The sequence below is a fragment of the Carex rostrata genome, chromosome 25 (assembly GCF_964058835.1).
Source record: "Carex rostrata chromosome 25, lpCarRost1.2, whole genome shotgun sequence".
Lineage (NCBI taxonomy): Eukaryota > Viridiplantae > Streptophyta > Magnoliopsida > Poales > Cyperaceae > Carex > Carex rostrata.
In genome coordinates, this window is record NC_135942.1 from 4,610,130 (window position 1) to 4,625,522 (window position 15,393).

The 15,393-nt window shown below is 34.8% G+C and overlaps 2 protein-coding genes across 4 annotated transcripts; one reads left to right on the plus strand and one right to left on the minus strand.

Moving 5' to 3' along the window:
- Positions 1-9,105: 9,105 nt before the first annotated feature.
- LOC144576228 (serine carboxypeptidase-like 51) lies at positions 9,106-12,932 on the plus strand. 2 transcript variants are annotated; one of them, XM_078326532.1, is made up of 13 exons: positions 9,106-9,298; positions 9,375-9,469; positions 9,538-9,645; positions 9,867-10,107; positions 10,178-10,221; positions 10,324-10,391; positions 10,475-10,580; positions 10,658-10,842; positions 10,929-10,998; positions 11,095-11,145; positions 11,426-11,478; positions 11,885-12,023; positions 12,104-12,932. In XM_078326532.1, the coding sequence occupies exons 1-13, from the start codon at positions 9,166-9,168 to the stop codon at positions 12,167-12,169; spliced, it is 1,359 nt and encodes a 452-aa protein (XP_078182658.1). In that variant the 5' UTR covers positions 9,106-9,165; the 3' UTR covers positions 12,170-12,932. The 2 variants fall into 2 exon arrangements, with proteins under 2 accessions (XP_078182658.1, XP_078182659.1); XM_078326533.1 differs by having other exon boundaries at positions 9,378-9,469; positions 12,104-12,247.
- Positions 12,182-15,024, minus strand: LOC144576230 (uncharacterized). Of its 2 annotated transcripts, none has more exons than XM_078326537.1 (3): positions 14,683-15,024; positions 13,405-13,717; positions 12,182-13,068 (listed from the first exon to the last, which is right to left on the minus strand). In XM_078326537.1, exons 1-3 carry the CDS (start codon positions 14,955-14,957, stop codon positions 13,045-13,047), a joined length of 612 nt encoding a protein of 203 aa, XP_078182663.1. In that variant the 5' UTR covers positions 14,958-15,024; the 3' UTR covers positions 12,182-13,044. The 2 variants fall into 2 exon arrangements, with proteins under 2 accessions (XP_078182663.1, XP_078182662.1); XM_078326536.1 differs by having other exon boundaries at positions 12,182-13,058; positions 14,683-15,016.
- Between the last annotated feature and the right edge of the window lie 369 nt (positions 15,025-15,393).

The following is a 15,393-nucleotide window of genomic DNA, read 5'->3' on the forward strand; positions in this document are numbered from 1 at the left end:
ATAACGACATTGTACTTGTTAAATCGGACAAAAAGAAATATTTACAAGAAAAGATGAATATATATCAAAATAATTGGAGATGCTAACATTAATTTTAGTTATTTTCATATCCGATCAATCATTTATAAGATAAAAGAAAAGACATACAACCTTGCTATCTGATTTTAGCAAATAAAATTTTGCACTAAATTTTTATTTCTAAATCAATTATAAAAGATAAAAACATAATTTAATTTGTGAATGAGATCGCATTTGTATTTTTTGTTTAAATAAATAATGGGGAGGAGTAAATAGCAAAGAGGAGAAGGAAAGTGAAGAGAGAGAAAACATGAGCCTACAAAACTATTTTCTTAAGAATTAAAAAAAATACTTTATTCTATATTTAAAAATAAAAACACTGTATAAAATTTCCCCTTTATATTAGACCAGCAATAGTGTAGTTATATTTGACGTTGACTAACAGAGAACGAATACCCCACCAAAGTAATTTGTCTTCTTGGGAATCTTTCTTCAGTCAACACAATACTCGAATCAACTCCACTATTTTATTTTCTTTTTTTCCTTTTAGAGTTGACAACTTCACCTTTTTCTTTTCAATAAATGTAAATAACTAAGTCTGGTATTAAAATAATAATAACTATCTGATCTCCTTCAAATTTCCTTACGTTGAAAATTTAACCTTATTTTTATTTAAACAAAACTACCTGATTTTCCAAAAAAAAAAAAATCATTCAATTAAAATATTAATATGATCTTACAGTTAACACAAGAAAAAACATTTATTTTTCTAAGTTTGTGCTCCAGAACTAAGAGGTAAACTCCTCATTAAAGGAAGAGAAGGGATAAATCGGATGTAGCATCACCTCATAACAGTGTTTTTACACTCTGATTTGGAGGTGACACAATTTCTCAAAAATCAACACTTCGTGACTTCGCTCTACCCTCTGAACAGTAAGCCTTCACCTCCGCTTCCTCTCTCGTTCACCTCTTCTAGAGCAAAAAAAATTACCGAACAGCTACGGTCTAAAATGAAATTCTCCTTTTCTCCCTTCCTCTCCCTCCGTGTAAAGCACAGCGTCCATCCAAATTCAGTAGGTCCATCCAAATTCAGTGCAGTTCGATCTATGTAATGATTCTTAGTTATGAAATATTGTACGTAAAGTGCCTTTGAAGATCTAGAATCGTCAATATGTAAATTATAGATAGGCGCTACTTGACAACTAAAAAATCTCAAGAATTGTTGGAACCAGATACGGATCCAACAACTTTTAAAAATATTAAAAAATTAGAAAAGCACTCGGCAAAACGAGCTTAAATTAATTCTTAAATTTTTACTATACCATACCTCTTGAATTTAAAAAAATATTTTTTTTTTCGAAATGCCAGCTAGGAGTACTACCACATCAACAAAACAGGCCGTATTATTGTTAGAAAATTTTTAAGACTAATTAAGTGTTAATTTGAAAATAAGTTTGTTTTTGAACAAATTGAAGGCAGCTTACTGATTTTTTTTTTTTTTCCTTATATTGTCAGCTTGGCAACTGAAAGTTGTTTTGAACTATAGAGTTAGAGTAGAACTAGGGTGTTCTTATGTTCACCAAGTCTCTTGACAAACTGAAATTTAAAATTCATTGAATAGGTTTCAAATGACGAATCCAAACCGTTGAAATCAACCTACCTTACAAGTGATGTGTCTAAGTGTGAAAATTTTAAACATTTGAATTAATTTGGTATAAAGTCAAGTGATCAAAATTAGAGTGTTAATAAATTAATTTTAATACATTCATTTTTTGAAAAAAATTTTGACCACTCGACTATATGTAAAATTAATTTCAAAATTAAAGAAATTTACATGTAGACGTATCACTCAACGGTTCAGATTCATCAGTTGAGACCAATTCAATGAATTTTAGACTTGAGTTCACCAAGAGACTTGGTGAACTTAAGAACACCGTAATTCTACTCATATAATTAATGATATTAGATGGTGGTACTATTTTCTAATTTGTAAAATTAATTATCTTCTGAAGCAATAATTTATGCCTCTCAAGTCAGTTTTTTTTTTTGTATATTTTTCAATTAAATAAATAATACTATGCTGACTTGGTAAGAATTTTATGTTGACAGTGACAAGTTCTCCACTTAAGTACTAACATCTACATAACATTAGCTAATATGGGAATCTTTGTTGATTTTGTGACGAGACTCGATAGCTTTATAACAGAAACTTGATTTCGTGAATTACTTTCGCGGCCATTAAACTAATTTCAGTAATTTGTGATTTTCATATGAGAAAAGAAGGTGACAGTTTATTTATTTTGGTAAGTTTTCTAATTTTAATAGGGATTTAAGTTTTATTATAATTTGTTTACAATTAAACTTTTTTTCATTTAAGGTTCCAACTGTGAGGTCCAACTAGGGTTGTAAATGAGCCGAGTTTGAGCAAGTTATCTCTAACTCGTGCTCAGCTCATTTAGTTAATGAGCGAGTTAACTCGAGTTGAGATGACAATAACGAGTTTAAAGCTAACTCGAGTTGGCTCACAACTCGTTCATAACTGATTTGACTAGTCAATTTCCTTAGTTATAGTTATATAGTATTAAGAGTTTATCTAAATACAAACAATTCAAATGGCTTAGTAAGAGTTTATATAAACACAAATAATTCAAATATAATTAATAAGACAACCAACAAAACAAACAATTCAAACAACAGCTTAGGAGTAATTTAGAAGGGTATGGGATTTATTGTGACGAATTTTGTGTAACTCGAGTTGTTAATGAGCGGATTGGAGTATGTTCAAACTCAGCTCAATTATTAAACAAGTCAGTCAATTCGAGTTGGAACTGACTCAAGTTGTAAATGAGCGAGTTAAAACGAGCAGTTAGCGAGCGACTTATGAGCGATTTACGAGTGACTTATGAGCGAATTACGAATTTTAGCTATTTTGCAGAGCCTAGATCCAACAATTTGATGAAAAATGAAAGGTCACAAACTTAAAAAAAAAGGTAATTTGTTGGGAATTGAGTTCGAACTGATTGGATGTGTATACTACATATACCGAATAAAACTGCAAGAACCAGGACGTTCAAGTTGACCTAACTACACTGAATTTTGGATTTTTTTTTATAAACCATAATTAAGAAAATATTTTTTACTGATCCAGTATGATTGTTTTTTTTTTTTTCAAAAACCAGAAGGACCGGAGCGCTCCTCCGGTCTCAAATTTTGCCTTTTCTCAAGACCGGAGGAGCCCTCCGGTCTTAACAATTTTTCATATTTTTCACCTTTTCGATTGATAGTTGTGCGGCGGATCGTGCAGCGACTCATTTTTTTTTCTTTTTTTTCACCTTTTTTTTCTCACCAAAAATCAGAACAAAAAACAAGAAGGACCGGAGCGCTCCTCTGGTCTCAAATTTTGCCTTTTCTCAAGACCGGAGGGCTCCTCCGATCTTAACAATTTCTCACCAATTTTTATTTTTTGGGTGCGTCGGTGCGGCAACTGTGCAGCAACTGTGCAGTCACGTTTTATTGTCTTTTCTTTTTGCTATAAATCATCTTCTCTCCCATCAGTCTAACATAAATTCAGAAAACTTAATCTTATAAATTTCTTCTTCTCCGTCATTTTAAGCTGATAATCAAGCTCCACTGAATTATTGTGTTGTTACAGATTGGCCTCTTCTGTGTTGGTAGCTTTCATCTAAATATTGTAGTAAGTTTTTTTTTTCAATTACAATAGTTATAAGGTTGTAAAATTAAAAATTAGTTACTAAAATGACTAAATTTAATCGCTTTGGATGGTATGGATTTGATATGTTAGGTTTTACAATGTCGATGAGTTTTGTTTATAATTTGTATGTAGTAGTGTTAAAGTATGGATTTGATCATTCTGTAAAATTGCGAAATAAAAAATTTTAGTATTTTTTTTATATGTTTAGGTTTTAAAGTATTATAGTGTCGAGAAGTCTGTTTTACAGTATGTATGTAGTAGTCTTAAAATTAAAAATGATATCGATGATTGATTGTTAATTTTTTTTTCAGATAATGTCTGGAGTAATAATAAATATTTATCATAGACGCGAAATTTCAGACGCACCGACTTACACATTTCCTGTTACTAACTTAACAAGTTTTGATGAGCTAAGAAAACACATATATGTTGGCATTCGTTTGCTCCCTAGCCAGTTCGATCTGACAATCAGGGCTCGTTTGAACACGGCACCACCTGGCTCAGCAGAACAATACCAGTTATTTAACATAGACCGCGAAGACATATGGCACATGGTGCTTGGACATGCCACTCCGGTACTGAATTTTAAACTTCTTGAATTAGTGGTTGAGTCAGTACCAGTTGTTAGTCAGACCAATTATGACCCATATCCGGGTAGTGTACCTGGAAGTAGCAGACACACAACGGTACCTGATTCACCCATATATTTTGATGACCCCCCCGAAATACCGATAATGGATGATATGGTAAATCGTTTTCACGAGTTGAATAATGATACTAGCTCAGACATAAACTCTGACCTTGGTGACCGAGTTGTCGGGGAAGATGACATGGCTGAAATAGAGGATCAAATTAGAATACAAGATGTAATGAAGGAGTGGGAAATGTCTATTCCATTTATTAATCGAGGATTGCAGCATCCTATTCTGGCATTTAATGACGATGTGCCAATGTCGTACGCGGATGAAGCATTTTTTGATTATCCACCTAGAATTGACGGTCAATTTTCAGTGGGACAGATGTTTGAATCCAAAGCCGATCTTAAATCCGAGTTGGGTGGATTTGCCTTAGATCATAAATTAGAATTACAACAAACCCATACCAATCGTACTGACTATATTGTTATATGTAAAGCAGAGGGGTGTCCATGGAGGTTATACGCAAAAACTACTGAGACAGGAAATTGGACAATTGCAACAAACCCATACGAGCACAATTGTTACAGTATTGCTTGTAAAGTTGACAGTCGTCAGCTGACTGCCAGGATGATTGCAGATGTAATCAAACCTGGTCTAAAGGAGGACTTGGAGATGTCAATTAAAGCATGTCGATTTGCAGTTAGAAATAAATACAAAATGGTTCAGCCTTCATACAACAAGATTTGGAGAGGGAGGGAGTTGGCTATTGCTGATTTATTTGGTTCTTGGGAAAAATCCTACGAACTGCTACCTTCTCTGCTCGGTGCAATGCAGATGTCCACCCCAGGCACAAAATACATAATTGAGCACGAACCATCTACAAAAATTGGCATCCGTATTTTCACCCGTGTGGCATGGGCTTTCGGTCCATGCATTGAATCCTGGCCATATCTCCGACCAGTTATAAGTGTAGATGCTGGACACCTATCCGGCAGGTATAAAGGGAAATTATTCATGGCATGCGCTTATGATGCAGAACAACAATTATTGCCAATTGCTTTCGGGATTGCGGATGAGGAGAGTTCATCTAATTGGGGCTGGTTTATGCAATTTGTACGTGAAAATGTTGTCGGTCCTGGTCGGATATGCGTTATATCAGACCAGCATGCTGCCATTCGTTCAGTGTTTGATAGAACAGATTTAGGGTGGTGTGAGGAAAGGGGTGAAGCAGTTCATCGATTATGTTCTCAACATATTGCGTCAAATGTTTACAAGCTGTATAAGGACCAAATGATAAAAAAAATATTCAAGAAATTTGTTTGTAAGATGAAACCTTGGAGGTTTAATGAGGGTATGAATTTGATAAAAGGTAGGAGTATTACTACTCATCAGTATGTCATGTGGTGTGGTAAACGGTTGCAAAATATCGAAGAAGAGCCTTTGCAACTCCATAAATGGGCACAATGTCATGACGGAGGCCTGAATAGGTGGGGTATAATGACTACAAACGGATCAGAATCCTTGAACAACGTATTTCGAGTGGCTCCCCAGCTACCTGTAACAGCAATAGTTGAGCGCACATTTTACAAAATGGTGGATTGGTATGTGAAAAGAGGTAACGTCGCTCAACAGTGGGTTCAAAGAGAAATGAGATTTTCAAATAACATATTATCAGTTTTACAATATCGGACTTCAAAAGGATTAAAGCATGTAGTGATACCAATGGGACCCAACGTTTTTGAGGTCGTAGTTCATGATGGAGTCGTCAGAACGGTATGTCAGCTGTTTACTTAAATTATCAGTTTAAATTTATAAATGGTAACATTTAATTATTTTAATTTGGTTATTGTAGGGAGTGAAGGGAGACATGAAGTATGAAGTTAGATTTTCATTTGGAGAGAGGGGGATGCCTGTTTGTCAGTGTCAAAAACCGTAATTTACTGGCATTCCTTGCGACCATGTCCTAGCGGTGTGTTGCAAGTTACGTCTAAATTCGACGAATTATGTAAGCCACTATTATAGCGTTGAAAATTATGTCAACACATGGAGAGGTAATTTTTCCGGCTTTGGTAACGCCCACAATTGGCCATTTGAAGCTGGAGCACCCACAATCAGGCCGGACCCAAACAAAATTAATAAGGGTAGGAGAAAGCACAAGAGAATTCCAAATTCTATGGATGATATGGAAGCTCGAATTAGGCCTCGCAGTGCAGTACATCGTCCAGAGGGATCAAATAGAACAAGAACTTCGGTTGGAAATTACATAGTGAATAAGTGAATATTTTAATTATTTGATACATGTAAACATTTTTTTGTTATTATTTCTTAGGAGCAACTGGTGGAAGACGAAAAAGCGTATCTGGTCCACGACCAGAGGCATCCGCTATGTATGCCGAGGCAACTGCTACACATGGTTCACGAAGAAGCATATCCGGTAGCCGTCCATCTGGTAGCCAAGCAGAGGCATCCGGTAGCCGTCCATCTGGTAGCCAAGCAGAGGTATCCGGTAGCCGTCCATCTGGTAGCCAAGCAGAGGCATCCGGTAGCCGTCCATCTGGTAACCGTTGGAGTAGAATATTCAGACGTGGTAAACACTGAAAAAATTTGTAGCTGTTCTGACCTTTGCCCATTAATCATTAAAACTGTACTTATCTGTAATATTTTTGTATAGAGAAGTTATGTTTTCTGGAAACTAGACTTCCATACCTTTAATTTGGTATAAATTATATCAAAATCCATGTAGCCGTTTTCTCTAAATCGAACTTTTAATCTGCTCAACATCTGAGACTGCTTAATAGAAAAAATTTGTAGCTGTTCTGACCTTTGCCCATTAATCATTAAAACTGTACTTATCTGTAATATTTTTGTATAGAGAAGTTATGTTTTCTGGAAACTAGACTTCCATACCTTTAATTTGGTATAAATTATATCAAAATCCATGTAGCCGTTTTCTCTAAATCGAACTTTTAATCTGCTCAACATCTGAGACTGCTTAATAGAAAAAATTTGTAGCTGTTCTGACCTTTGCCCATTAATCATTAAAACCGTACTTATCTGTAATATTTTTGTATAGAGAAGTTATATTTTCTGCAAACTAGACTTCCATACCTTTAATTTGGTATAAATTATATCAAAATCCATGTAGCCGTTTTCTCTAAATCGAACTTTTAATCTGCTCAACATCTGGGACTGCTTAATAGAAAAAATTTGTAGCTGTTCTGACCTTTGCCCATTAATCATTAAAACTGTACTTATCTGTAATATTTTTGTATAGAGAAATTATATTTTCTGGAAACTAGACTTCCATACCTTTAATTTGGTATAAATTATATCAAAATCCATGTAGCCGTTTTCTCTAAATCGAACTTTTAATCTGCTCAACATCTGAGACTGCTTAATAGAAAAAATTTGTAGCTGTTCTGACCTTTGCCCATTAATCATTAAAAATGTACTTATCTGTAATATTTTTGTATAGAGAAGTTATGTTTTCTGGAAACTAGACTTCCATACCTTTAATTTGGTATAAATTATATCAAAATCCATGTAGCCATTTTCTCTAAATCGAACTTTTAATCTGCTCAACATCTGAGACTGCTTAATAGAAAAAATTTGTAGCTGTTCTGACCTTTGCCCATTAATCATTAAAACTGTACTTATCTGTAATATTTTTGTATAGAGAAGTTATGTTTTCTGGAAACTAGACTTCCATACCTTTAATTTGGTATAAATTATATCAAAATCCATGTAGCCGTTTTCTCTAAATCGAACTTTTAATCTGCTCAACATCTGAGACTGCTTAATAGAAAAAATTTGTAGCTGTTCTGACCTTTGCCCATTAATCATTAAAACTGTACTTATCTGTAATATTTTTGTATAGAGAAATTATATTTTCTGGAAACTAGACTTCCATACCTTTAATTTGGTATAAAGTATATCAAAATACATGTAGCCGTTTTCTCTAAATCGAACTTTTAATCTGCTCAAAAGCTGGGACTGCTTAATAGAAAAAATTTGTAGCCGGACCAATCTGGACCATTCCTTTAACTTCGCACCAATCTCAAAGCACAAATAATATTGGGCCCCCTGCAAAATCCCGAATAGGCACCGGCTGAGAGTAAATCTCAAACCATAAAGTGAAAGGAATCTTTTACACATAACGGATTAAGACCGGACCGGCCCTCCGGTCTTGGTTATGAATTTTTGGAGAGACCGGACCGGCCATCCGGTCTTGATTTGTTTATAATTTTTCGGATCTTCTGTGACACATGCAATTGTAATGGATAAAACAGATTAAAATTTTGGGAGACCGGAGGAGCTCTCCGGTCTTGAGTAAAGAAAAATTTTAAGACCGGAGGAGCGCTCCGGTCCTTCTGGTTTTTGAAAAAAAAAAATAATCATGCTGGATCAGTAAAAAACATTTTCTTAATTATGATTTATTGAAAAAATCCCTGAATTTTTTTACTTTTAAAAAAGTAAAATAAAAAAATACAAGAGAGCATTTAATTGTATAATAAAAAGTAGGGGATTTGTTGGGCATTAATGAGAAAACAGGGTTTCCTTGACTATTCTCTCTAGTACCCATGTCGCCACCGTACAGTAGTTAATTCCAGATGGTGAAGTAGGAGGGAGAATCAGAGAGAAAGAGAGAGAAACAAATCAGACGCTTATCTAAGGTTCTTCAACTGCCGTAAAACATAGAAATCACAACTCAGAGAAGTCAAGGTAGTTAGAGATGTATATGGGTTAAAACTTAGAGCTAACAAATCATTCAATTCTCTTCTTTCTCCATCTCTCTTCATGACCATGGTGAAATTCTGTTGTTGTCTGTCTCTCTCCTTTCTCATTCTCTCTCTGCTTCTTACCGACTTCTCAAATGCCGCGGGTACCGCTGATAAATCAGAACAATGGGGCTATGTTCAAGTCAGACCAAGTAATCCTTAATTTTATTTCATTCAATCCCTGTTTTCTTTTCTGTATCTTTTTTTACACATTTCTGTATAATGCAGAAGCACACATGTTTTGGTGGCTTTACAGAAGTCCTCGAAGAACCGAGAATTCTCTAAATACATGGCCGACGATACTTTGGTTGCAAGGCGGTCCGGTAAGTCTCTTAATTGTATAATATGAAGATATTTTGATTCAATATTTACCATTAATTCATGATTTTAGGGTGCCTCTGGTGTAGCTTTAGGGAATTTCATGGAAATCGGACCGTTAGACATGGATCTGAATGCTCGGCCTTCGACATGGCTTCAAAAAGCCGATCTTCTCTTCGTGGTATACAATTCTGTATATTTCCTTTTCTGTGCTATAATGAAAAATTTCCTAGTTAAACATTTTACCAATGTAGCACTGAGAAGATAAAATTAACTGTTATTCTAACTACAGAAAATTTGTATCATATTTATTTAGGCCAATATTTGGTTGTCATTTTTACAAGTGCACTGAAAGGTCAACTGGATGAATTAATTAGAAGAATAATTTTCTCTTTATGATAGGATAATCCAGTGGGGACAGGATACAGCTTTGTAGAAGACACCAAACTACTTGTGAAAAGTGATGAAGAGGCGGCAAAAGACTTAACCACACTTTTGCGAAAACTATACAACAAAAATTCAGAATTGCAGAGAAGTCCTTTATTTATTGTGGCCGAGTCTTATGGTGGGAAGTTTGCTGTCACAGCTGGCTTATCAATTGTGAAGGCTGTTAATGCAAAGACACTAAATCTCAAATTTGGAGGTATTAATTCATCCAAATAATATTAAAAAAAGTTGAATGAAGATAGTTTTTATAGAATGTACATGAACAGGAGTTGCCCTGGGAGATAGCTGGATTTCGCCAGAAGATTTTGTGGTAAGTGTTGAGGAATTTTTTTTTTTCAAAATTCAAATAATTTGAAATACATTTGAACTAAATTTTAATTATTTTTTCATTGATTATGGGTGTTTCGTTTAGTTGTCATGGGGTCCTTTACTCTTGGACATGTCAAGGCTTGACAAGAGAGATGCTGAAAAATCTAACAGGTTCGTCATTTCTCATGTAGGAAAAGTTACTGAAATTATTATTTGTTGATTACAAATTTTTCAATAACAATTTTGTTTTTCAGTTTGGCAGTAAGAATTAAAGATCAACTTAAAAATGGGCAGTACAAAGAAGCAGAGCAGAAATGGGATGAATTGGAAGATGTTGTACGCACAAGTAGTAACTATGTTGTAAGTCTTCTTTCCACTGGTAAATTTGAAACATTTCATAAATTAATGTGATGTCACATTGAAAATATGAATTACAGGATTTTTATAACTTATTGAATGAAGACCTGCCATCTCAACCTACAACAGATATGAAATTACTGCAGCCAGTTAGGAGAAGGTATTTTAACTATATTACCTCCAAAGCCTCAAGTACTGGAGATACCGATGATCCAATGAACACAGTTATTAGGAAAAAGCTGAGGATTATACCAAAAAACATAAGGTGAATTTATATTCATTCAAAAGAACCCCTTTTTAATTTATCTCATTTACTGAACTTTTCTTTTCTGTATTAATGCTATTTTGAAGTTGGGGAGGTCAATCTGATGATGTGTTTGAGGCTTTGAAATCTGATTTCATGAGACCAAGGATCAATGAGGTACAATTTATTATACCCCCTTGTTAAATTCTAAAGTTTAATTAATGATTTTGTTTGCCAACAAGTAGATTTGATTAGTAGTAAATTCTATTGCAGGTCGATGAGCTTCTATCTCTTGGTGTCAATGTAACTGTATACAATGGCCAGGTAAGCTTTTGGAACTTAATCCCTTTTTTTTATCATTTGGATCTGAAAAAATATAACCAACCAATAGGTTAAACAAATAACCTAGGCATGTGATCGACCTGTTTTAAAAGTACCTTATAATAAAGTATGGACATATAAAGTGCAAGATCGGATCTTAAGAACAACTACCCTACTTTGGAGGTTTCTTGGTGGAATTATCAATTGACTTTAAAAAAAGATGATTAATTATATTCATATTACAGTATTGAAAAATTATGACACTTCTTTTGTTGCCTTGAAGCTTGATTTGATATGCTCAACAAAAGGAACAGAAGCATGGATCCAGAAGCTCAAGTAAGCATCTTTAAAAGAATTGGATTTTATTGGCAACAATTTTGACTAACATAAAAAATGACTTAATTTTTAAAATCCAGCACTTACTGTAATCTATTTTTCATTAAATATTGTGAAATTCTATGCAATGCTATTTTTCATTAAATAACTTAAAATTTACATAATGCATATTTGATAACATTTCATTAATTTTGATATCACAACCAATCAATAGGGTGAACAACATAACTGTCAATTTTACTTCAAAAAAAATGACTAAATTTGATAATATTTGTCATGATTGCAAGTTAATTTGTTGTCAATCAATTCACACCCTTACAAGAATCTTCATGATCAGCTATCCAACCATGGTTCATCAAAGGAATAAATAACATGATTATTGTATGTACTTTTTTTCTTTTTAAAGATGGAAAGGACTGAAGAACTTCATGGAATCCAAAAGAGAACCTCTATATTGTGAAGAATCTGAATCACGAAGTACAAAGGCCTTCAAAAAATCTTACAAGAATTTTCATTTTTACTGGATCCTTGGAGCAGGACACTTTGTAAGTAAATAAATCAACTTCCCTAAAAATCACAACTCAAAAGAGTGCAATAACAAATGAAATTTCTACTCAAATCACAGGTACCAGTGGATCAACCATGTATTGCATTACAGATGGTGACTGACATTACTCACTCGAGTGCTTGAGGAATATGAAAAGGATTTAATTATTGGAAATAATTTCTTTGTTCAAATAGATAGACGGAAATAATGGCAGGGTCAAACTTAGGACTGATATTAACCAGAAAAAAAATTAACCCGAGATGAAATGTTTGTAAAAGGCAGAGAATATAACAGACTAATTACACTGTATATTTCTCTATCTTGAAAGTCTTGGCAGCGATTGCCAAGGGCTCCTCTTTCTTTCTTTGAAAATGTTGGCAGTGGCAACAAAGGGGAATTCAGATCCAGTGCAGTACCGCACCAAGTAGTATTGTAAACATCCCGGCTGGGTGTATTGTACACGGTCCAGTACCATAGAGGATGTGGATTCCAACCAAGGTCTCTCTCTCTCTCTCTCTCTCTCTCTCTCTCTCTCTGTAGAGCAAGTTTTGTAATGCACACACATTAAACTCTATTTGCAAAATCCACTGAGGTTAACAGTAAACATCGGTTAAAAAGTAATATTATTTTTAGTAAACAACAAAAATATACAACATTTCCTCATTTTGTTTACATAAATAAGTAATAACTAAATCTAAAGATAATACTACACTACAATCAACAGAAAGATCTCTTTCCTTTTGCAAAACCTTAATAATAAGGTGCCAAAAATAAAAAAGAAGACGCAGAAAGATCTCTCGTGATTTACGGTATATATAAACAGATAATAACTAAATCTTGGACATAAGACCATTGTTTTATATTCAAACTCTTTTGCTTTGCGAAACCTATTTTAATTGGAAGACTTGAAACAAGAAAAAAATGAGTATACCAATTACTGCAGATTGTTTTCCTCTAGCTTGGCTATCTCTTTATCCCAGTTGAGCCCAAACATTTGCCGACCAAATGGTACAATTAAATTATACCTCAGAACCTACAAATTTCTTAAAGAAAAAAACAGTTATTCCTCGAGCATCCCAAATAAAATACTGCATATGTGCAAAATGAAAGGGAATTTAGTCCTGCAGCACTACTAAATCATACAATTACTTCCAAATCAATACATAAATGCTGAAAATTTAGTAAAACCATGATAGGATTACAGGACCCATTTATCAACAAACAAGTACCTGTAAACATTATGACATTCTAAGTCTTAAGAAAAAAAAAAAAAGCAAGTCCCAATGTTTTAAACTTTTGTGACAAATTAGTTGCACTTTACGAAAATACCCTTTTTAATTGAAACCACAGCTTAAGTAATCAGCAAAAAGAAATATCACCTTGTTGTTTATCTCCTTCATCTGGCCCATGAGAGCCTCCTTCTCCTCGTTCCACTTGGCACTCCCCCAGGCACGACCAAGGGCTAGTCGCCAGCCACGGATGAGACCACAGATTTCTTTATTGAGCTCAACCCACTCAGGTGCACACCCATTTCTTGAGAGGATCCGGTAAAGGGTATCCTCTGCAGGGTCTGCATGGGAGTTTGTGCTCAAGTTGAGTGGCTTCCCCTTTCCCGGGAGATTCTCAAAGTGGCCTTCTTCCATTGAATGCCAGATTCTTTGCTCCACTACATTAACTATGTCAGTTTCTGACCTGAAAAATGATATTTGGCAAGGAATTAAAAGAAAGGGCTGTCCGGTCATAACATCTATGACTGCCAGTAATTAAAATGGATCAAGTATATTTGGTGCATTTGGATACACTAGAGAATAGCTAGAATAGCTACTGTTGAGAATAGTAGGTTAAGAATAGCTAGAATAGCTACTATTTAAGAATAGCGCTAACTCAAAGCTATATAGATAGATAGAAATCAAACTAGTTAATCTTGGTTTCACAGGTAGATGATGAATCGTCACCAGACTGTTTAGATTAATACAAACATCTGTATAAGAAACATATTTTTGCAATGGTTAAAACATTGGCTGCGCATGTGTAATTGTTTGCATGTTTCTTTTTCGGTGTGCACAGAGGTAAAACCATTTGTGATGAACCAAATGCACAAAACTGACAATATCTGGCGCCAATTTTCATCCAACTAGGCAAATTAACATGTAAAGTTACTGTCGCTTTTACAGATAAGTGATGAAACCTCAAAAAAAATTTGGAATACTATAATCAGTACAGGCTGCTTTTGGGCAACGGTAAAAATCTTGCTATTGTGTGTGGGCGCATGAATGTGTGTATTCGTGCAGGTAAAACCATATCAGGTACCTGAATGAACATAATTGCACATGTCTTGTATCAATAGGCACGCCAGTAGGGCTTTAATATCCTGATTTATAAAGTCCTTATGCAAACCACAATAAATATAAGCTAATTACTATAAACTTGCAGTAGTTACACTTTACACCTCAGATCGTGCTTCAAACTGCCCGGTTAACTGTTGGGAAATTCCAGGAGAAATCTAAAGAAATAATACTAACACATGAGAACGATTTCTGGCTTCCAATAACAAAAATAAATCTGCCAATTAAACAGGTGTTAAGCATAAACATAATTTCAATAAAAGAAGGAAAATGACACAATAACCAGTGAACAGAGAGATCTTCTGGACCTACCTGACGGCGTTACCTCTGCCTCGGAGCTCAGGAGGCAGCTTGCGCTCGTTGACGGCGTCGATGACGGCAGATAAACGGTGCGACAGCTTCTTCTGGTTCGATTGCGCAGATGATGAAGCGTTGGAGGAAGGATCAGAGCAGCTCGAGCTCGGAGGAACCGGGCCTGAACCCGGTCCGACCCGGGAAGAATAACATAGCATCCGGTCTCTTGTCGTCGACCGGATCACGAGCGGGAGGAGGTGACCGGACCGCCGCGTCGTAATCGCCCCTACCATTCCTGAAAATTCGGAGAGAGAAAGAGCAGAGTTCAAAAGCAATATTGATTACAAAATGGGCTTTTCAAGGCCTTTATGAAAGAGAATTCAATGCAGATAAGTGGGTTGGGCCTGTTAGTTTATACAGACCGGTACATATACATATTTTTTTGTTAAAAAGGCCATTGGCCCAGTTTCATTAAGAAACAGAGTTAAGTTACATATACTGTTCAAAGACAAAAAGAGTCCTAGACATACTGACATCATCACAGACCAGTATATACATATGCGTTATTATATTTCACATATTAATTGGTTCTTGTTTTTGTATTAAAAATAATAGAAAAATAGTTCGGACGCTTCTTTCCGGCAATTGTTTGATATGGAATTATGGATGCATGAGAGCGAGAATTAGGAATCTAAGAGTTTTCCGTAGAAAAAACACTTTTTATCTTTT